Here is a 22778-nt window from a genome sequence, read left to right on the forward strand (position 1 = left end):
CTACGACACTTGGCTATTTGTTTCTACCAATAGAGCGGTCTGGGCAATAAGTGTGGCGAATGGACTCCCACGAAGTACTTGCTATTTCCCCTTCGACACCCCGCGGGTTAGATGCAAGGTGATTTGGACGGCAGTACTGTTATCGGCTGCGGGTCAGAATAAAACACCCAGAAAGCAACACATATATCCACACGCGCGCGCACACACACACACATAGAACGTAGGACGTCTCAACTATTCACCACTAAATGTAAAATCGATCCGTCCTCGGACGGTGTCCACTAAGTTGTATTTAGTGACAAAAAATGTGTTGAAAAGAAAAAAAAAACTAAGAAAAGGGGGAAAAAATGCGTTTAAGTATTCATTCTATTTTGTAGAACATACATGGAGGTTATGAAATAGGTCAGAGATGAAATTTTATACGTTATACTGAGGTTTTTTTTTTTTTTTGTCGCTGTGAGCTACTATACAACTCAAGGGTCCATCGAGGGTCTTATAATGTGATTAAGTATGAAGTTTTCGTTTCTGGTTTTGAAATATTCTGTGCTTATACTCCCGAATATTCATTTATTACATAGAACGCTTTTGATCTTAGTTAATTTCTTCTTTTAAAGAAAAACAAGAGTGAAGTACTACCCTCCGTCGTAATGCACTCATACACTTCGCATCTTGTCTAATAAGATTAATTATTTAATTATTCATCCCTTTATTCCCGGTGCTATCTATTCATTTCTTGGTCACAAGCTAGATCCGCATCACACAGCCTAAAAACCAAGATGAGGATTCAATTTCTATCTTTTGCTACGATATCTGAGCAACATTATCTCTCATGTGGTTTATTTTACTGACTTTGAATGAACATAAGTCACTGATAAAATAAATTATGGAAAAAATTAATAATATTAAATTGCTAATTGTTGAATTAAACTACTTCAAACAATGGAAATAATAAATCTCCAGTAAACAATGTATCGAACTATAATGAAATAATAGTGATCTCTTCAGTAAATATCTCGAACTACAAACATGCATTTTTGAAGCAGGTCGGTTTGAATTACCCATTTGTTCGGAGTGACGATTACTTCTAGAAATGTAATCCTGTTTTGATGATGTATTTCCTCCGACTGTTTTCTTTTTGTTCTAGTTTTTGTTATTTTTACACTTGAGTTTATCTAAATATAAGAATTCTTTATTTCAAATTATTAGTTTAAACTTTAAATGGCTGTCTGATCTTTTTCACGTAAACACCATTCCATTATAAAAGACGTAATAATCATTTCACGAGCGCTTTCACTAAACAATTGAGGAGTGAAAGGATCGTCAGAAATAGTAGAGAGTTATAAGAACAACAATCAAATGAAAAGGACCGGTGGAAGATATTGCTGGAATAAAATATGATCAGACACGCAATTGTTGGAAGTATTGTTGGAGATAAAACGTCACAATTGCTGGAATAGGATATAACCACGACTATTCTTGCCATTTTTTTTTTTTTTTTGACGAAGTATTCGGAAAGCAGAAAAAAAAAAATAGCACAAACATTTCGTATCTTAGGGTTTTCCGAATATAAAGGTTAAATTTTAGGCAATAAAAGTAAATGATTCTTAATCATTCGATTGCATTAAGGAGGATGGAGTTAGAGGAAATGGGGGGAAGACTTACCTTTTCACTACCAAATGGTGGCAAGCACGAGTCCGAATCTTTTGACCCCATACCGAGTGGAAACAGTTCAATGACGGGCAAGGGCCCCTAACTGATTTAATTTAATGTTAAGAAATATCCAACCCTCGCGAAACTTTTAAGCCTAAGTGACCCGTGCTACCCACAGGACTCTCTCCCTTAAATGTTCCCCGATGGGCAGCCCGCAAAGAAAAGAAAAAACGCGTCCGCCGAAACTCAGCGGGGTTGTTAAAAGGAGTCAACTTTTGGCCGATGACTTGACAGACAGGCAGAAACATCGTGTGCTGAAAGTATGGTAGCAATCGCGTCTCTGAAGGCGTGCACGGTCTCGTCACGTTGCGCAGTCATGGCGGCACACGAGCGAAAACCCCGGAGTCTCCGTAAGTTGTCTCTGCCTGCTGGGTCATTTCGCTACCCTCGGGTTCGTGACGAACACGACGACTCACAAACATCGCGAAAAAAAAAAAAATAGTCAAACCTAATTCGAAACGAGGTTCGTCCCGAATCGTTTGAACTGCAAAGAGGCAGAGAGAAACTCACTTAATGACGAACAGCGGGATGATGTCGGGCGTCACCACTCTCGGGCCGCTGATTTGTTGTTCATCATTAATTTCTGCTGACACGAGAGAAAACAATTTTTATTGTCCCTAATTGCCCATCCCTCGGATAGGAATGTGAAACACACACTAGTGTTGCATGACAAACAGTCGTGGATCCGTTTATTTTATTTTTTTTCTTTTCTCAGCATCTTCGGTAATCGGAGTCCTTTTTTTTTTTTTTTCTCTCTCTCTCTCTCTTTCTTTCTTCTTCTTTTCCTTTACGTCACAGTATTCGCAAAATAACATCAGAGATTTCGCTGGAGGCTGTGCACGCGCATGGCGGGACGCTCAAAGACGCTGCTCGCGGCGCTCCTATTCACAGCCTGAGTGACGGCTGCCATTGGTTCCCGCGATCACATGACACAACAGAAATGGTCAGATTTCGTTATCAATCCAGAAATGCGCCTCAATGCTGGCTGAATGCTAGCGGTGGAAAGGAGCAGCTCCTGAAATTTACGGACAAAATTTTCAACCGGTGATGTTGGGATTTCTGTGAGGATTTTCTCAGCATGGAGACCGGCTGCGAGAGCGGGTTTATCAACAGTCAGCCGTCTATGGCAGAATTTATGACAGCCCTACCTCATATCAATGAAACGTTTCACAGGGGGTCATCAATCAACAGCCCGGTCATGCCACCTCCTACTCTCTGCCAACTGGAAAACGTGAATCAGCTGCACTCCGCTCCTCCTGTCGCGTGCGCCGCCACAGCGCCTTCGCCTTCGCCGCCAGCCAAGCACCCTGGGTCGGGTAACGGGATCAGCGTCGCCGTCGCAGAATATCCGTGGATGAAAGAGAAGAAAACGACGCGTAAACAACACCAAGGTAAGGGATTAAGTTCATCTGTGTGTGTTTTTTTTTAAATAATCTTTTTTAGTAAAGTGAGGTGTTTTAAACCTCCCCCCCCCCTTTTTCCTGTTTGTATGGCGTTGACAGAGAGGTCACTTGTTTCCGTCCAACCTTATGATGTCGTGTCGGGGGAAGTGTACCCATCAGACCTGTCACATCGCGTTATAGAAGCCCATGTTTTATTCAGAGCGGCCACGTATTCAATTTGTAAGTTTGATTTGGCGGGCAATCATTGGCGACAAGCTCCCGTGCTTCGTCCACTTGCCAAGTAGCAGCAAGCAGGCACGGGTATCAATCATGCCGAGTGGCCCGTGTGTCGGTCATCAATCATGACCTCTGCACCCGGAGTCACGCCGGGTCTGCCGTCAATGGCTCATTTTGGTGGAGTGAATGGCTTCCTTGCCTATCGCTCCTTGGCTATCACCGAAGAGGAATCAATTTGTAGCGTCTTCCTCAATTCCCCCCACTCTCCTTTCCTTTCCCCCCCTTTTGTTCGTCCATGTCTAACCTCTATCTCCGTGCCCGCAGTTAACAACTTAATTAGTTAAAATCGTAGCTCTTGAATATTTAATAGCAGCCTGGAGGTCGCAGTGAAGACATCGCGGTTGCAAGGAATGGTCCCTCAGAGACAAATTCCTGCGTGCAATACCACCTCCCCCCCCGTGCAACATACATAGCAAAAGCCCCTGGAGTAAAAAGGAGGAAACGCGTGCTTTCTGTACTCCTACTCTCCCCGTTGTCGTGGGTCTGATTGGTCGGAGGGACTCCCGCCGACGGTGTGTGTGTGTGTGTGTGTGTGTGTGTGCGCGTGTGTTCCTAATAGCGAAGAACGACTAACGGAGCCGGGCCTTGGATGCAGGAGGTTTTAGCCTGCCGATTACTAGACTGGCCCCTTCGCGCTTGGCTTCGCATGACTAATATGGCAGGAGTAAAAGGAGGCTGGAAGGTCACAAATGTTGTCGACAGGACTTTCCCTATTGACTAGCGCTGTTTACTAGCGGAACATCAACGTTGGCCTCCCAACTGTTAACACTATATTTATCCACAAGAACCCACTAAACAACTTTCCAAAAAAAAAAAAAACGAAAAAAAATTTTTTAAGTTTGATATTAAAGAAATTGGGGGCAGAAAACTATCTTAATTAACAATCAATTCTGAGCATATTCTGTGAAGTATTATAATTAACAGACATCCTGCATTTTACCTCTACAGAACGAGCATCCCACCAAATAGATGAAAAGTGCAGCTTACTCAGTAGACTAAAATGATTCTCCATGTAACGATATGACCAATTAGTAGTGACCGGAATAATGGGAAGTATTCCAAACCTACCCACCTATCTCCCCCCCACACACACATGCTCTTTCTTTACACTTTTGCATTTTTTACAATACTTATTTGGATTCGTCATTTATTTTTAATGACATAAGCAACTTCCATTGCAATGGTAGCCAAGAACAGATGTATTTTCTTTTATATTTTTATTGCTCTTTATTTCAAAATTGTTTCAATGCACGACCACCATAAGGCCACACAATTAATTGTGGTAATGTTTTGTGAGCTGTTGTCACACTATAGCTTACATTAATCTTCGCTACCTCGACGAATGGTCGTAGGGCCAAATTATTAAGGTAATGGAATATTAATGGTGATTAGATGTGGAATAATGCGGTTGATGCATTTGGATTTGAATAATTGTAATAAGCGTAATGTGTTGCATGTCACAACCAACTCCGTCTTTTCTAATGGGAGAATGATAACTGTATTATGATTTTCATTTCTCTCAGTAGGGATACTTTTCAAATCCCAATCTTTTATCGTAATCAGGGAATTTTATAATTCTATTGAACTCGTGAGATGGTCTTGTGACTACCTTGGAGAATACGATTTGTGAGAAGTCGTCTGATGCAATGCATCCATTTGAATTCGTGGTCTGTTCTTGGTTGAATGATAACCCGCCCATTTACAATTAAACAACTGATGGATCTGACAGATATCTTCATTTTTAGTACGACAAGAAACGGACAGAGTCAAAAAATCTAGATTCGTGTTTAGGTGACAAACTTTTTGTTATGCGTGTATAAAATCGTACCTGTTAATTATCAAATTTTATAAAGCTATTCTGGTAAGAAAGAATTTGAAATGCCAAAAGAGACTCAAAATTCAATTGTTGAATCATTATTGACCACTGCTTTCATACTCTTTGTGACGTCATAAACTAGGTGATAATGCCAAAAGACAATTTCATATTGAAGTAATATGCGCTTATTGTTATTATTTATAAGGAGTTTGATATTCAACATGAAAAGTAGAACGTGTGACCACCCAATTGATGATATTTGACTGTTCTTGAAAAATCACCTATGAACTCTTGTGTATATAATTTCCTGGAAATTCTTAATTGGAATCTGCCCTTATTAGCTTATTATTTCCATCGGAAGTTTCGAAATCTAAGAAAAGAAAAACTAATATAAGCAGATGAGAAAAAGAATGACGAATTATATCTTTTATAAAAGAAAACAGTTTGGACAAATCACTAACGGATATTACCAAAAAAAAAAAAAAAAAACACGCATAAGCAGATGTAACGCTCTTCATCATCATCAATAATAAAGTTCTCCCATTCAGAATTTAAAAAAAAATCAATCAAGAATACAAAACATAACACGAATACAGTTGTAATACTTGTTATTATGAGCTGAGAGAATCAAAATGTTAGGCATTTGTCTCAAACAGGAAGACAGAATATAATCTTGTGTCTAGAGTAAAACGTAGTGCTCACCTTGTTAACTGGTTCAGCCTATTCTTACTAAAGATTTGATCTATTCTAGTATTTTTGAAAGATAAAAATAATATTTAAATCTTAGGTGACACATGTCGACATGGTTATTGTGTCCCTTCTCTTACCATTTGGTTGTGAATTTGAACCCTACCGTTGCTTGGATAGTTTGTGAGCGTATTTAGGTGATAGAAGATTTTAATCATCCGACTTGAGAGACGCCTAAAAATGTCCCATGTTTCGTCTCTTAAACGCACATTTAGGTAAAGTATTTCCATCGTATGGTATGAGACTAACGTCGCTTATCGGAGGTACAAAGTGGCTTAGAAATATGCTTGATCCTTACAGTAGAGATCCTTAGTAGAGGAAATACGCAACGGATCTAATAATTAATTATTCCCAAAATTTGATTACAGTTGGGACAATAAAAGGTTTGGAATGAAGTTACCATTTTTTCATTCGTTCTCTTAGTAGAATAGTTCGGCAGCAGTTCATTATCACTTCCACTAACATTCTATCAATGGAAAATAATTCTGCGAATCTCGAACTGTCTGTCAATTTAATTCTTTGTATCGCTTTATAACAATTCAAACCAAACTGAGCCACAATGGTAGTTGGTTTTAATAGATTCCATCAATATTTTTTGTAGACTCTCTTTCTTTCTATTGTTTCGAGTCCACGTTCTATCCCCAAATTCTGAAGATCATGATCTTTATGACACATCTGTAATTGCCGATAGTACCACAGGCGATCATCTGTTCTCCCTATTACTTATTAAAATCTTCATTCAAACTCAAGTTCTGTAGCATCCAGTTTCAGTATTAGGTAAGATATTGTACGGAATGAACTCTTGCACAATATCTGAGAGAGAGGGTAAAATATGACTTAAGCTATTTCAGAATACCACAAGTAATGCCAACTTAAACATTTCTCCTTGTGGAAGTGAGAGCATTTGTCGTAAACCATCTCACCAATTGATAAATTCTTAATTTATCTCTTCTCCCTCCCCCAACACTATCCCTATGGCGTAGTTTACTGATACGAAAATAATAGATAGAACACAGTATTAGTTTCTGCAATTTGGAAGACAAATGCAGTAAATAAATTATATAATTAAAAAAAAAAAGATTTCACAGTATTATGCCTAAACCAACCTTTGACAGTGTTCTGCGTAATACAATAATTCACTGACACCAAAATGATACGATAGTGAAACAGAAGGTTTAGTTAATGAAAAACAATAAGAGGGAATAAGTGAGATAGCCGCACTCTTCGGCTGAGTATCTGTCTACAGTGTGGAGACAAAGCAAGATAGCCTATCTCCGATTCCAGAAAGTGAGAGAAGCGAAAGCACCCCCCCCTCGAATGATAAATTCAGGAGCAGAAGAGGGTAGAAATGAAAGAGGAGTAAGATATCGATTTGCGTCAGGGAAAAAAGAAAGAAAAAAATTGGGATGATGACACATTGGTTGTTAGTAACCTTCTGTGCTGAATAAAGACTACTAAACCAAACATCCGACATTATTATGTTGTGAATCCAAGTGATGATTTGTCTTTTAAACATCTTTGTTTCGACGATAAGTTTTTATCCAAGTAATCTATGCAATAGATTTTCCGTTAAGCTTATCGGAAGGGTTTGATTTCCTTTACGATGCAGTGATGATTATAGGAATTCGAAATCAGCCTTATTTCAATGAATTGAGAATGAATTTAAATGACTGCTCGTAAAATAAATAGAAAATACCGTTTATTTTAGACTGTTTAGTCTATCAAAGCAAAAATACATTTCAACTCAGCTTTATTGCGTAAACAATATTACAGAACGCAACAAATAAATATACAGACGACAATGTATTTATTCAACTATTTCATCTTAACAATAGGCTTCGATTTCTATATTGATGTCCTTATTGGATACGCAACAATGACTACTATTACATTTCGCCTGTGAAATGCTTAATTTAGAAGGATACTGTGGATAGTGTTATATATTGTAATCGAAATAAGTGATTGTAATTTTGAAGATGAGAAATCGGAGCGAAAAACATATCTATAAGACTTCTGTGGCATATCAGTGAGCTTAGTGCTTCCATTAGATGCAGTAAAATGAAAGTTTTGTGCAATGTGGATTTAGTTCTAAAGTACTTCAAGTTATTTTAATATGAATTACATCCATAGGGTCTGATAATAGAAATCTATGAATGATCTTGGTTAGATTGTCGCGATTCATACAGTGTAAGTGCATTTTTTAATAACCTTCATGTTTTTAGCTAATTTCGAGTCCAAATTTAACCATAACTAGGCTACTCACAGATGCCATGAAGATACCTTCAAATGAATGTAACTTATTCTAAATAATAAGTGATAATCGACGGAGGGAGTAGGAGCTAGGATTATTCAAAGCAATTAAGTGTGCGACATCAGTATATTAAGGCCTATTAACTGCATGTGTTCTTCGGCTGGTTTGCCTATTTCTTGGAATAAAAAACCTGAGTTTCCGAGAGGAGAAAACTGTAATCCTTTGACATGTTTACTATATTAATCTAAGAGTACGATGATAATTTGGGGACAGTTTCAAAGGAAAAAATATAATCAATGAGTTAGTATTAATAGCAAGAATATATTTAATTTTCTAAACGTCAGAGTTTCTCGCTAGTAAGCATCATTTTCGTATTAAAATCGACTCTTAAAAGAAAAATATCTGCTTTGATAATCATGTTTAGATTGCTTTGTGATTATCGAGTCCAAAAGCCGTGTGATTGCTTAGGTATCTAACTGGTATTGCTTTTTTTCTTTTTTCAAAACAAAAATAGCATGGGGTGTTCTATATGCGGCAATATTGAACAAATAAATCGAAATTACAGTATGAAAGGCAATCGTCAACCTTTCCTATAAAGTTGGTTATGTAGATTTTAGTAATTTCGAAAGGGTAGATGGCGTTAATATTTCTATCTACGCTACGTGTGTAGAATATGCGTTATTTTTTTCCACTCTGTACAGAATACCAAATAGGCAGTTGCTGCCCACAGCTCTCTCAAGTCATGGTCCAAAGTCCTAAATGTGACACTGACAAATTGTTTTTCTCGAAGCACATGGAGGTGCCATATTTACTTGCTCATATTTATTCCTCTAACGGGCTTCTACTCGCGAATGTTTTCTGGAGGGGGGGGGGGGAGTTCCAAGTCTGCAAACAAATTGAAATAAATAATATTAAAAAAAAAATAAAACAAGACTGCTGACACAGCCAGTGTGAACAGGGAAGGGAGAAGCAGAGGGGGGGGGGTAGAAGTAGAACTCGTGGCAGGCAGTCCTACTACGTATGTAAGGAAACCCGCCACCTTCCGTTGTCGGTCTGGCTGGAGACCTATATTTGGCAAGCCGCTTTTCCTTAGAATGTGACAGGTGGAAGTGCCGTCGCTTGCCGACACTTGACATGGTTCTTTACTCTTTATTCAGACTGTTTCTTGGCACTATATCCATTTTTGCAGCAAATTCTTACGGTATTTCAAGGATTTTTTTAATCCTTACGGCTTGAAGACTTAGCCGTTACTTGTAGTCATCAAGTAAAAACAATGAAGATAAAAATATGCTCAAAGTGAAAACGCAGTAAATGTCTGTTGCAAAAATCACTTTTTTGTTTGCATCATAAGCAACAAACTACATTTATGCTTACGCTGTAGCAATAAGGTTGCTATGGAAATGGCTATCAGTGTTAAAAGAAAGGCAAATCATTGTTATATTTTCCGCTACTTGGAGCTAACTTTACATTTTACTTTCATTGTTGCTGTGGAAATGGTTATCATTGTTGAAAGGAAGGTAACCCATACTGTTAACAAGCGTATTTTGGTAGACCATTTGCCAATTCATAACTCAAGTTATTATTCTTCATCTAAGCATTCTTACATAAGAGCGAATTTGATCTGTTAGACAATGGGCTGTTACTCTTCTACCATCTGTAAATTGCTTGATTAGTTTGGCTCCCTGCTAAAAGCGCTCAGTAATCTGTTGGTCCAGCTGTTGTTCGATGTTCCTACACGCTACAAGGACTAATTGATATTTACCTCTTGAAGAATCTATAATTATCGAATTTGGCGAAGAACAGAGTACATGGGCAATTTAACTACCGGCGAATATTTTAGAAATTTCTTAAGATTATTGTTGAAATTTAATATCTTCAGATGGCAAAGGGTTTTAGACTTATCGACTACAATGCTGATTTCGAATAGGAAGCAAAATAATAGAACAGACAAGTTTAGACTTCCGCGAACTATTCATTGAAAACTGTGGTTTCGAACCACCACCAAAATAATTGTAGAAATGATATTCTTACGATGAGCGCTATCCAAGGACACGTATCCAGATACAAACAGATCGAATGCATAAATTAGTGAGCTTACATCAGCGATGCTATCAATAATGCCTTTGTCATGACTAGAGACATCATCAAGGGTAATTTACGTGGCCAGATATAACAATTGACAGAAATTGACACCGATAGCAATCAATATGTTTCAGACTGCCAGGATTCGGCTCTTAATGCTTGTTCGGGGATTGTGAAATCGGTTTTCTTCTTGGATATTCGGTTGCCTAGTTGCTTGCGATTACTTCAGCGTTATTTTGTCGGACCGATACACTATAATAGTGTATCGAATCCAAAATTAATGAGAAACCAACATCAGCAGTTATAATGTCAGATATTAATGAATTTGGATTTTTTATTATTATTATTATACAACACTTCCGTCCCCGTCTCGAATTCTCCCTGAACAGTGGCGTAGCATTCTGCTTAACATACATTTTTTAGTCCAAGGTTTTCTCTTATTGTGTCTATTTAAATTTAATGTAATTCAGATAGACAGAATGAACTCGAGAATGTATCCGTCAAGAAACGTCCAACAAAAGTAATGTAGAACTTCGAAAAGGTCAAAACAAAAATGTCTAGCTCACAAAATACGTATTACAAAATGACCTTCAGTTCCTTTGATTTCAGCGATATTCCCTTCACATGTAGACCACAGTCCTGCTTTGTGTGTCTACAAAGAGTGCAATGGTGTCGTAATCAGGTGTCCTTGTACATATAAAAAAGAAAAAACAAGCCTTATAAACTGCAGGAACTATTCAATCTCGGTCAACAATACTTTTTCAAACAAACAATGGAATTCGAACCCACGATGACCACGCGGCCAAACAGTCATTGTAGAAAATGGTATAAGACAAAGAATAGACAAAAACGAATGTGTCAGATCTCTCTCTCTCTATCCTCGCGATCTTTTGAGCAGAATATAGTGATTTGCTGTTGTAGGGATATTTACTGATAAAGAAGAAGACTATTCATAATTCAGTAATCAAGTTTCCAATTATCTTTTTATTTTGTGGGCTTGCATTCTTATCCTAATTGAAAAATATAAAATCTGGCATTTCATCCGCTACTTTTTATTGCCATCAGGCAAAGTCTATTTTGCCAATTTCAAAAAAGGAAGTGTTCAGGTAATAACTTTAGATTGTTGAAGTGTCTTGGGAAAAGCGGATTAAACGAGATCCGTCGGTTACTTTTGCGATATTCAAAAAACTTTTGTCTCAAGACTACAAGGAAATTTCAGAGAAAAATATCCATCGAAATGAGGATGTCTGTGCTACAAAACGATGCATGTTTTGTGTGTTGTTGTTGTGGCAAACAGCCAGCTACAAACCCATGGATTTTTGAACCATTAAAAAGGTTGTCCTTCAGCAAGCATTTGTCTGTCTTTTTTTTCTTTCAATTCTTTCTTTTTTTTTCTGGGTTTGGAAGCAACACATAATTAAGGGACTGGTTTGTTTGTGTGTGTCAGGGAAATGTGAACTCAGTCATATCGTGTAATAGAGGGTGGCCTATCATTAGTGAGTGCAGCCACGTGATGGCTACGAAGTATCACAAGGAAGTCAACAGAGACATGACGGAGTGGCGTCTGACAAGAGGAGATAATTTGTAACAACGCTGGATGACGTCATATGTCATAACCGTGTATTCCGCGTGAAAGTAGTGCACTGATTGCATCGGGCTACGTATATACCAGCGAAACTCCTGTTTGTCTTTAATTCACAAACATAAGTTAGTACACTGATTTCCACGTGGATATTGTATCTGAAATTCGCGTCTCTTTGCAATGAGTGTGCAGACATCACAATTAGGTCTCTTTTGTACATTAATTCAGTAATCTTTAATTCCATGAATGCGAAAACCCATTCTCGCATCTTCGGGGGGGGGGGAGAGATCTGAAAGTCTGCCTTGTCTCCGAAGACGCAGATTCAACCGTATCTGAAGATATAGATTTGACTGTATCTGAAGATGAAGATTAGAAGATGAAGATTCAACGTATGAATCCTATATCTGAGGGGAAACGATATTTCTCCAAACCCAAGTGTAGAATCAAGAGCAAAAATTTTATTGTCTACATACGTCACTTCGATTTTTTTATCTTTTCAAACAGATTGTCCAATAATAAGATTCTTATAAGCTGCAAAGTACGGGCATAACTGCCAGATCGGTCCTCCATGGTTCTAACCATACCCTTTGATTAGAAAGACCTGGGTTCTAATCCCCTCCAGGGATGCAAAGAACCATTATAGGACTTTTCAGCTGAAGGTGAGTTACATTCTCATTCGGAGATAACGGGGTTTTTTTTCTTCAGAAACTTGTGAGTTTCATCCAGCAAAACAGGCCAAAAAATGCGCAATTAACAGATGCAATACAAAGAATACACAGTCTGAGTCAATCGTAGTATTCAAAACAATCACAATTGACATATTGAGAATTATAAGAAACATTCCAAAGACAGATTGGTTTTTCAGGCGTTATTTCTTCAGTATGAGTTGGTATTAAACAGAATGAAGACCAAATAGAGGAGGTTTTATAATTAACAAGATTTCAAGTTGCTCAAAGTTTTGGTAGCTCATTGACCGCTTACTTCATACTTTGCCTCCACTTGCCTCTTGAAGGCAATGAAGAGACTCTTCACTATAAAGGGATAAATAAAGTCTAAGTTGTTATTTGAAGAGATGCAGTCAAACTGCAGTTTTTGTTCACTAAATCAACTTTTTTCTTCCCCCATTATATCAACTCCTGCAACAAGTATTTCAAGTGCTACACTTTAATAGCGTCATCAAAGGATACGGTTGCCAGTCCATAATATTTCCTTTTCCTGGTTCCAATTTTTATAGCTATGTTTATAGAGCTATAAAAAATGTATGCATACAAATTTTATTCTTACTAATTCCCACTATTACTGCAATTCTTTTAATTGCTATTCGTTTTAATGTAAACACAATGATCGAATCAGACTAAGTGGGTTCGCGACTTTAGTTGGGAGCTATTGCCTGAGAGGGATCTTGAGTTAGGATTAAGTTGTGGTAGAACGAGTGTATTGTGTATTTCTAAATCAAATTAATGTCGTTAAAAGAACCACAGTACGTATGCACACAACCGCAATGTTAGTTAAGTAAAACTATAAGAGTAAAGTGTGCATTTGAAGGTTTTCAGTGGGATGTCGGGATCATTTGGAGACTTTGAAATCAGATACGGAACCGTGTTATCAGTAAAAAATTAATTATCCGATAAAATTAAATAAGGTTTTTGGCCATTGTATTAATGCCATAATTATGGTACGTAAGCCGTACACGGAGCATCCCTTTCTCAAAGTGCAAAAGTTTTCTGTCGCAAGAAGATGAATCCCCATCAGGTCGGTAAATCAAATCTGTTCTTCGAAGATTGTTAACTTTCTAAAAGATCAAAGTCATTTGTTGAACACATTTCGTGGGCGCGTGTGCGAATCTCCACGAGACGTGGTCGCCCGCTTATTATTTCCTCAGGCTTTGATTTCTACAGGAAAACATTTTTTTTCTTTCCGATTTCAGCAAACACGTTCTCAGACATGATGACGAACTTTTAGCAAGGCTTATTCTCAGAATTAAGTGTCAGAAAGCCCTTCTCTGACCATCCCACCCTACTCAGAAACGTGATTCATTTTTGAAAGGAGTTTTTAAGGAATTTGCCGAAATCTGAGTTACATCAAATCATATAACGTTGAGATAGCCATAAAAAAAAATAACGTACAGTTTATTTTATATTTCTTGGAAATATAACTATTTTACGAGCATATTATATTAAACTGCAGTCTAAGAATCACGAGGAGAGCGGGGCGAGATCTTAAAGATCAACTAAGATTTCTTTTTTTTAAAGATCCTAGTTTTCAAGACATTTAAAGATAGACTCTATATCAGACTTCGAAGATGAATTTGAAGTTTTAGTTTTGCAGCAAAAAACGTGTTAAATATATCCCATTCTTCTAGTAATTTTAAATATTTCTAATTAATAAATTTCCATTGTTGCTTCAGAAACAATGATTTTGCAACAATAACCAGAGTAATATTCGATATTTAAACACAAAATTACTCTACTCGATTTTTAGCTTTCCATATGTATAGTTATACCACGAATAAATTGACTTTCTCTCTCTCTCTTTCGTTTAGAAGTTTCATTACTGCTTCAGATTCCGCTATGTTTTCTGTGCTCTGTAATTGGATTATTTCCTCCACTCACCACACACAACGTGTGCTATCCGCTCTTGCAAAAGCACAATTCAGTTATCTAATTTACTCGTTTTTTGTGTCCTCTTTCTTTCACGCAGACAATCATTCCCTGAATTATACAACCGTGTCATCTAAATCTTTATTAGGCAAGTAAATGTCACCCAGATTCTCACTGTTTCTTCTAACTGCATCGACAGTAAACTGTTGCCAAGTTCACTTCATAAACCCACTTATGCAATTACTTTATTTTTTTTCTCTTTGTTTTATTCTCATAGCAGATAAGTTTATCAGTACTTTTAATTCTATATACGACGCACAATCTTTACAGTACGCCTAAAATAAGGCAGTGGAACTGCAACTATACAGCAGTAAGAGAAATGTGATATGATTGTCAGTGTTGCACTGGTCTCTGTGAAGTATGTTTATATGGGAATAAGTGTTGGGCTGTTTAGAATTAATACCAAGGTAAGTAGGGCTATGACGCCAGTAGACGAGCTCGTACTATAAGTGAACCGAGTGTCACTAGCTGGTATACTTATTTTTGGTTCAAAAACTTGTCCCACATTCGTATGAAACCGGTTTACTTACCTTCGGTTTCAAAAAAGCCTTTATAAGGATTATTCGCAATTCCGAGACGGGATTCGAACCCAGAAATACCGTAATAGTAGACCAAGCCTGAAAACGGCCATAACGTATTTTGTTTTTGAACAACACTAATACATATTCAAACTCTTAGCTTATAGCGGAACTCACATCTTCAACTTTTATAATGCAAACGTGATGTCTGACTAGAGAACAAATCCGTGTGATTGTTAGTCACGTGCTACTGTACAAACACATCCTAGAGATGGACCTCACAAGACTAAAAATTCGAAGTGAGAATGCCTGGAATATAACTTAGACATAGATAATCAAAGATTTAAATTCTGCTATGCTTTAGATACCGTTTTTATCTGATAATTCTACAATCGGATGGGTTGAATTGTTCGGAGTTACAACCGATGCAACTCAGAGTGCAATACAGCTTGTGTTTTCGGACCCTTTAAAAGCTAAACTTATTCCGTCTATGGTAGCGCGATATTTAAATCAACGATTTGATTTAAATATTTTCGCTAAAATATATACTTACCGGTTTTAATAGAAACATCAAACGCTCGAGATTTATTAAAAAGAATTCACGCTAATATGAATAACAACAACAGATAGTAAATTACCAAAAAGTTGCATCGGTTGTAACTCCGAACAAGTAGTTTTTCTTCGAGATCTTTCCCATATATTTTAACAATGAGAAAACAGTCATTAGTTTCAATAATTGTTTCGTAACAATACGCGTCACGACAATGAAGCATTTAGTCAATATCAGGAGTGTTCTAATATAACATCAATATCAATGTTTATTGCTGTATTAGGAAAGTGCTTCATTCAATATTGCAAGTTTTTGATAATTCTCATGATGGATGACTTAAGTAGGTAATATTCTGAAGATAATATAACACTGTCTTGCGAAGTTGCAAGTTGTAGAAGCGCTATCATAACCCTAAGCTGACCAGGACGATGATTTCCCCCCCCCCCCTCTAAGGAGAATGGGCAGAGAAAAATATATGGGAAAGATCTCGAAGAAAAACTACTAACACTTAACCTCCTGGAAAAAAAAAAAAAAAAAAAAAAACGAAATAATATTCTTTATAAGCGCTCTAATAACTCTGAGCACTATCAGCGATGATCTTTTTTAAGCAATAATTTTTGAAAAAATTTTTTCAAAAATGTCTCAGCACTGAACACTTCGTTGAAATACACATTTGCGCGTGCTGCAAGAAGTTCATGCTTTGAGTAAAACAAATGACCGATGAAGTCATACAAAAACTTGAGCTGTCATATTTATAGAATTTAGCACAACAAAAAAGACGGTCAGCTATAAAGAATAATGACAGCTGGAGACGCGGATAAGTACACACAGAAGGTCTGTAGATATTTGGGTTACAGAGTAAAGAACTAGGCTACGCTAGTGGCAATTTATAATGTACAAGGCAGGATACAAGTAGGGATGGACGATCTAACTGAATTTCTGGAACGCTTTTGTCGTTGCAAACAGCGGAGAGACAGTCATTTATTACTTAAACCCTGTTCAAATCTAGCCGAAGCATTTTTTTTTTCATTTTTTTCGTATCCCTTATGTGTGAAAGAGAAAAGTGAGGCGAGATTTGCTCTTAATTTAAACCGTGAAATTTATAGAATCCCTTCAAGATTTGTCCTAGAAGTTATTATTTACTTCCTGCAAAGATTCTCGTGTAGGCGGAACCCTTTTCACAATTCATTTGAAAGATGTCTTCGTATTTTTTTTTTCTAAATGGGATCGTCCCCTATTCCAATGATAAATATTTCACGAGTTAATAATTGACTGAAGGTTAAAAAATGGAGAAGTAACGAAAAGAGGAACAAAAGACAACTTTCAAATAGGGAATCAACTGAATTTTGTCCAACAGGGAAGTAAAGTTTGACAAAATTTGCTTGTACACAATTCTGCTGCTTCCTCCCCAATTTCCTTGTAAGAGAGACAGTAAAAAAAAAAAAAACTTCATTTCCTTCGATTATTCTTAATTGGTTATGTCTTAGTATTCTACTTCCCCATATTAAGTTACAGTCACTGAATACTTCGATTTCCTTTCTTTTGTTCGTCGATAATGACCCCAGAAATAATGTTATTGTCCTCTTCATACCCCTCATTCCGTGGAAGGATATAAGAACCCAAGTTATGAAAGAAACGTGCGGATCTGAGTACTTAGCTGTCAATATTTATATAATCCAATAGCAGAAAAGAGGATTATATAAATACTGAAAGCTAAATACTTTAATTTATCTATCATATACTGTAGATTCTACTTAGTGGCTCTATTCCCACTAAGTAGAATCTACAGTATATGATAGATAAATTAAAGGGCATCTAATCTATAAGCGGTCATCGATTAAAGCACTACATCGGGAAGCACTAATCAAAGAAGAATTAACTAATCATCTCTATTATCTGACAATCCAGAGCTGATTAGATGGTCATAGAAGTAGAAATAGCACGAGTATACAGTGTGTGTTCCACTTTGCATTTTTCGTAGAACTGGAAACTCTTCCTTAATCTCCCTGTTGCAAGACCTGTTTAACACGTGATAATTAAACAAGTCTTTCAACACGAAGGTTGGTGAATAGTTTCCAGTTTTATTCTCATATACCATTTCCTCTCAAATATCCCACATGTCGCAGGTTTGCTGTATTAAATGTCATATTGCTTTAGAAATGCTTTCCGCTTTGAAACAGTATCACACCCACCTTGCGTATTTTGTTAGTGATGGTTTGAAATAGCAAACCATCACTAACAAAAGTGAAAAAGAAACACAATATCGCAATCTAACTCTTCCCAAAGATGAGCACTAGCTTCAGATTGAAACCATTGTACCGTATTTCCTCTAACAATGATGCACAGCTATTGTAGGGTGCATCATCGTCCTGATAACCATCTGGATCGTTTTTATAGAACTGTCACAGTGTAGGCAACACAGAATTGTCCAGAATATCTGACGTTGGTTGTCAGAGTTATATAACATCCTAACTCTGCTAGCACTGCACTTAATAGATGGGATAACTTACTTCTGGCAACCAAACACGCCAGCCTGATTTGAAAAACTGTGATCGTCATTCCCGCCCAGATTTCTAAGAAGTCTCATATACAATCACTCCGAGTTGTAGCCACGAAAGTTGAATCCGAACGTCGTCCGGATGACGATCGTTGTGTACACAATGTTCAATATTCCAACACAAACTTCAAAAGCTATATCCACCCTTAAACGCAGAAAATTCACGGATACATTCAATAGTAAGTAGCAACTCTTTTTCGGCATTGTCTAGCCTGATGATGATGATGATGGCTAATAAAACAGCTTATGATGACAACACTTTTATCGTAAGTCGGTAAACTATGTCGGATTTTACAGTATTGCAGTTAACTGATTTCACTAGCTTAACATTTAATATCTTGCTTGTCACCTGGTTCGTCACTAATTCGGAATAATAAAAAAGGAGCAGTCCGAATAAGTTTTGTAACAACGTGAGCGCATGAAATAATATTAATTTTGATTATTTAAACACACCACTTTAAAGTTCATATTCAGGATAATAATAATAATCTGATCTCGTAGCTTCCTCTCTTTGAGAGGGTTGCAGCTGATCACTAGGGAGATAGTGACGCAAGGTGGTTTCACGTTGCCTTCGTTGCCGTATTTCTATGACCGTAGCCTGTGGGTTCACGGGTCCGGTTTGCCTGCTTGCAGGATGAAAAACCCCAGATAAACTGGCGGAAAATACCCTGCTCTTCACGCCCAAGACCGGCTAACTTGGCTTTGCTTGAGGAAGATCCTCAAGTTCCTCGTGTCTACGACGGGAATCGAACCCAGGACACTCCTTCCCCAGGCATATGGTTGCGAAGCGCAAAGCCACTAGGCCAACCGCGCGGACGATAATAATAATATGAGTAATAAAAATAAGCCACTTTAAGGAAGCTAAACCTAGATGACACAACATCGAGTTCTGCAGTCTCAATCAGTTCTGCAGAACCACAATCACTGACTAAAGAGCATCTCGTTACAGATTCAAAAGTAAGATCTGATCCACTATGACTGCTGATCAGTTGCTTTTGATCCACCGATAACGTTTTTTGCTTTTTATCAGAACCTAAAAGGTCTATATTCGACCGAGTGTCATTGGTCCGCACCCCTAAATACTGTTTTTCGAGATATCACTAAACAAAATTATCAACATACGATACTAATATGTTCCAAGGAAAATGACAGTCCATGATTTCTTCTGTATAAACCTATAACCATAAAGTGTGACGTATGTTATTGTGTAAATATAATTACAGGGAATAATCTGCAGTAGTCATTGTGATTTGTCGAGTGCGCATGACTCATTTGTAATCTTCCTGAATCTATTGCGTAGTTACTGCAATAACACTAAACACGGTGTAAAACGTTTAGTTCTGCTATTGCATTTACAAAATATTCGAAAACTTGCTTCTTAGTTCTCAGCAGCGGGTGTTTTTTCAGCGATTTCTCTGATCCCCTCCCCCCACCCCGAGAAAGAAAGCAAGCAAAAACTAATACACGCAATTTACAAATGACTATACTTAATACATATACTTAAGTGTAATTTTTTTTAATAGTGCATCCTATACCGGAATCAAGAAAACAATAAACTGCAAAATTCACTTTTAAACCGTATTTGAATCACGAGTGGTTCAGAGTTCCAAAGCTTTCCGAAAGAATAATTTATTTAATGTTATAACTCCGTAAAGGTTTTTTTATTTATCCTTTAGCAAATATGATCAGCGTAGAAATTCTTGAATGAAGATCTCTTCGTGTGTACCTCTTTATTAAGAATTCCTTTATGATATTAAGGACAGCAACTTATACACATGAGCCGAAACATTATAACCACCTACGGAGTAACATGTTGGGCCCCTCTAGCTGAGTTAACCGCTTGCACACACCCGTCTTGGCTCTGACTTCACTAGAGCACGGAAGATGTCCTGAGCTATTCTGGACCAGCTAAGCAGAATAACCTCCCTGAGGTCGAACGAGGCCTGGAGTCGACTAGCTGATGTCGAGTTCTACTTGATCCCATGAATGTTCCATGGGATTCAAATAAGGATATTAGTCGTCTAGAACAGTGGTCTCCAAACTTTTTTGATCGCATACCCCAAGACAGAAAAAATAAACAGCGCGTATCCCCAATTGACTGAGCAAAAATCTATTGTAATAAGTATTATAAAGAGGAAATATGCCTTGTATCATCATATAATAATTAAAAATGCTAGATATTTTTACGCATTATTTTTATTATTAACAGCTTACAAACATATTTATTACAATATTTAATGTGAACAATGTTCTTGCATTTCTTTCATAATTTCTTGAAATTCTGGTTTGGTGGCTTCTGATACTGCGATACGTCGCTTCTTTAAATTATCTGCAATGATTTCTATACGTCTACCAATAGTATTTGCTGATAAGGGAATACATTTTAGTTTATCTGCATATTCTTTTCCATGGATTATTTCTACTATTTTTATGGCGGTTTCCCCAATGGTGTGTGGCTTTTGGTCTTTTGCAATTGAGAATGCAACCTCAAGAGATCCCTCCAAATATTTATCGTTACTTTTAGTGAATTTGTTTAAGTTGTTGGATTGAGAATTACATGTCTTCAAACCTCGTTCAAAGAATTGTAACGATTTGTGTTCATGTTCAGGATGTTTAGTTTTTAAGTGTCTTACTAATAATGATGGTTTCATACTTCCATTACATAGCGTCTCATGACACAATACACATGTAGGACGAGGTTCATTGTTGACTATCGTCGATGTAAATCCCCATTTCAAGTAGTCTTCTTGATAATTTCGAACTTTCTTGGGCAAGGTTTTGTTAAGTTTCAGATTAATGTTTTTATCACTTAATTTGACTGATAACGAACTTGTTTGAATAGAAGAATCAATCCTATCTTTTCCTTGTTGTTCGTCTGATGTAGAAGAACTATCATAATTATTTTCAATTCGCGGTTTCTTTGGAGGAAATTGTTTTAACCATTTATCCATTTCGTGAGGGTTAATTTGTAAAATTTAAATATAATTCATTTACTATTGATAATATCAAACACTTTTAAAAAATGTAAGCAATTTTGATAATATTAATTCACTATTTCTAGTGTAAACGTAAAAGTAAGCACAAAAAGGCGTTGGAATTGCGCAGAAACAATAATACTAAAAAATCGTTAAACTTACTACTCATAGTCAAATAATTAATACAACTGTGGGGTCATCTGTAGATAGCAGGATAACTAAGCAATTTTCCTTCTGTAGTTGGGCTTGTCAACACTAGGATTCTCTACAAACAATGGCAATGATAAAAAGTAAGAGATTTATTTACTCTCTAGTTTTAAAAAACATGACAGCTGACATGATGTGTGCAAAGTCGCCCAATATGCGCTACTCGCAAATTTAAGTTTACAGGATCTTTATAACGTCTTTGTCTATATTAGATATATGTTTAATTGATGAAAGAAAGTAATATTCTTTATCTTTAATTAATTCCTTAATTTTTTTCTTATCAATATAAAACTTTTTTTGACTTACCCCCCAACTCACTCACGCACCCCTGGGGTACGCGTACCACACTTTGGAGACCACTGGTCTAGAAGAGCACACGGAATGATTGGAATGATGAGTTCAGATCCATCGCGCTACATTTTCACCATGTAGGACAACACCTGGTCGAAACAATTGACAGGTAAGGATTAGTGCTAATGTGTGTTCACTGTGGATGATAGGACCCCATTACTGGTCCATGAGTACAATTCCTATACTAGGATAACGCAACCACTTCCCCTCCCCCTGCGGGAAACCTCTCAGCCAAGTATCCAGTAGAGTAGTCCATTGAGGACAGATTAGTGATTATAAAAGCAATGCTTGATTCGCTATTGAGGAATGAAATCAAGACCTAGAAATCAAGGTTTCGTTAATTATTACTTAGAATACTTGGAGATTCATCATTAAAACACCGCATAACAAAATGTAATCATACGTACGGCACCTTACAGCAGCGATCTTTTCACGTGCAATTGTTTCATCAGAGGATGTTCATTAAGCTTTTTAAACTAATAATAATATGATCTTCTAGATCTACAAAACCTAATAACGTTTTTGTTGTTTCCTTACAAAAGTTGCGTAATGACTTCACTCATCTATATATTCAGTGTGTTCTAAAGTTGGTTTGTCTATTTTAAAGAGAAAAAGTTTCCTCTAGGAAAAATCCTGCAAGTTACGATTTAGGCCAGATTAATCAGGTTATCCAAACTAAAATTAAAAAATGTTTTCCGCGTTACGCTGTTAGCAATATTCATAACCAAGAGTGCCGCTGATGATTGCGCACAATCCAATAATGAAACTGAATCAACACGCCCGCTTTCTTGAGGATACACAAAACTATGCCAAGTAATCCACTGTAGGATCAAGGAAATGATTACCATTTTAGTTAAAAGTAGTTCAGAGCAAAAGTCATGCCGTATCCGTAAAATGGGATTGGACATTAGGTGTTAAGTGTATAGCAGCTGGCAGGAAGCAAAGATTCGTGAATGCTAAGTTCAGCATCTTCTACTGCTTCTTACTGTAGTGGTCTGGATTAACCTCTTTCATTTGCGTATCATGAATAAAACATAAGCTATTACGTATACATCCTTGATATCAGAGTTTGCTTCTTAACCAAATTTTCTTC

The 22778-nt window shown here is 37.0% G+C and overlaps 1 protein-coding gene across 1 annotated transcript in view; it reads left to right on the forward strand.

Annotated features, from left to right (window-relative positions):
• Positions 1 to 2834: 2834 nt before the first annotated feature.
• LOC150099015 (uncharacterized) overlaps positions 2835 to 22778 on the forward strand; it is a 62446-nt gene continuing 42502 nt past the window's right edge. Inside the window, exon 1 of the mRNA XM_090405051.1 lies at positions 2835 to 3101. Coding sequence (XP_090261177.1) covers positions 2846 to 3101 — 256 coding nt within the window. The 5' untranslated portion in view covers positions 2835 to 2845. The remainder of the gene's footprint in view (positions 3102 to 22778) is intronic.

This window comes from Typopeltis vanoorti, chromosome 15 (genome assembly GCF_054136105.1).
Source record: "Typopeltis vanoorti isolate ZY-2024b chromosome 15, IOZ_Tvanoo_1.0, whole genome shotgun sequence".
Lineage (NCBI taxonomy): Eukaryota > Metazoa > Arthropoda > Arachnida > Uropygi > Thelyphonidae > Typopeltis > Typopeltis vanoorti.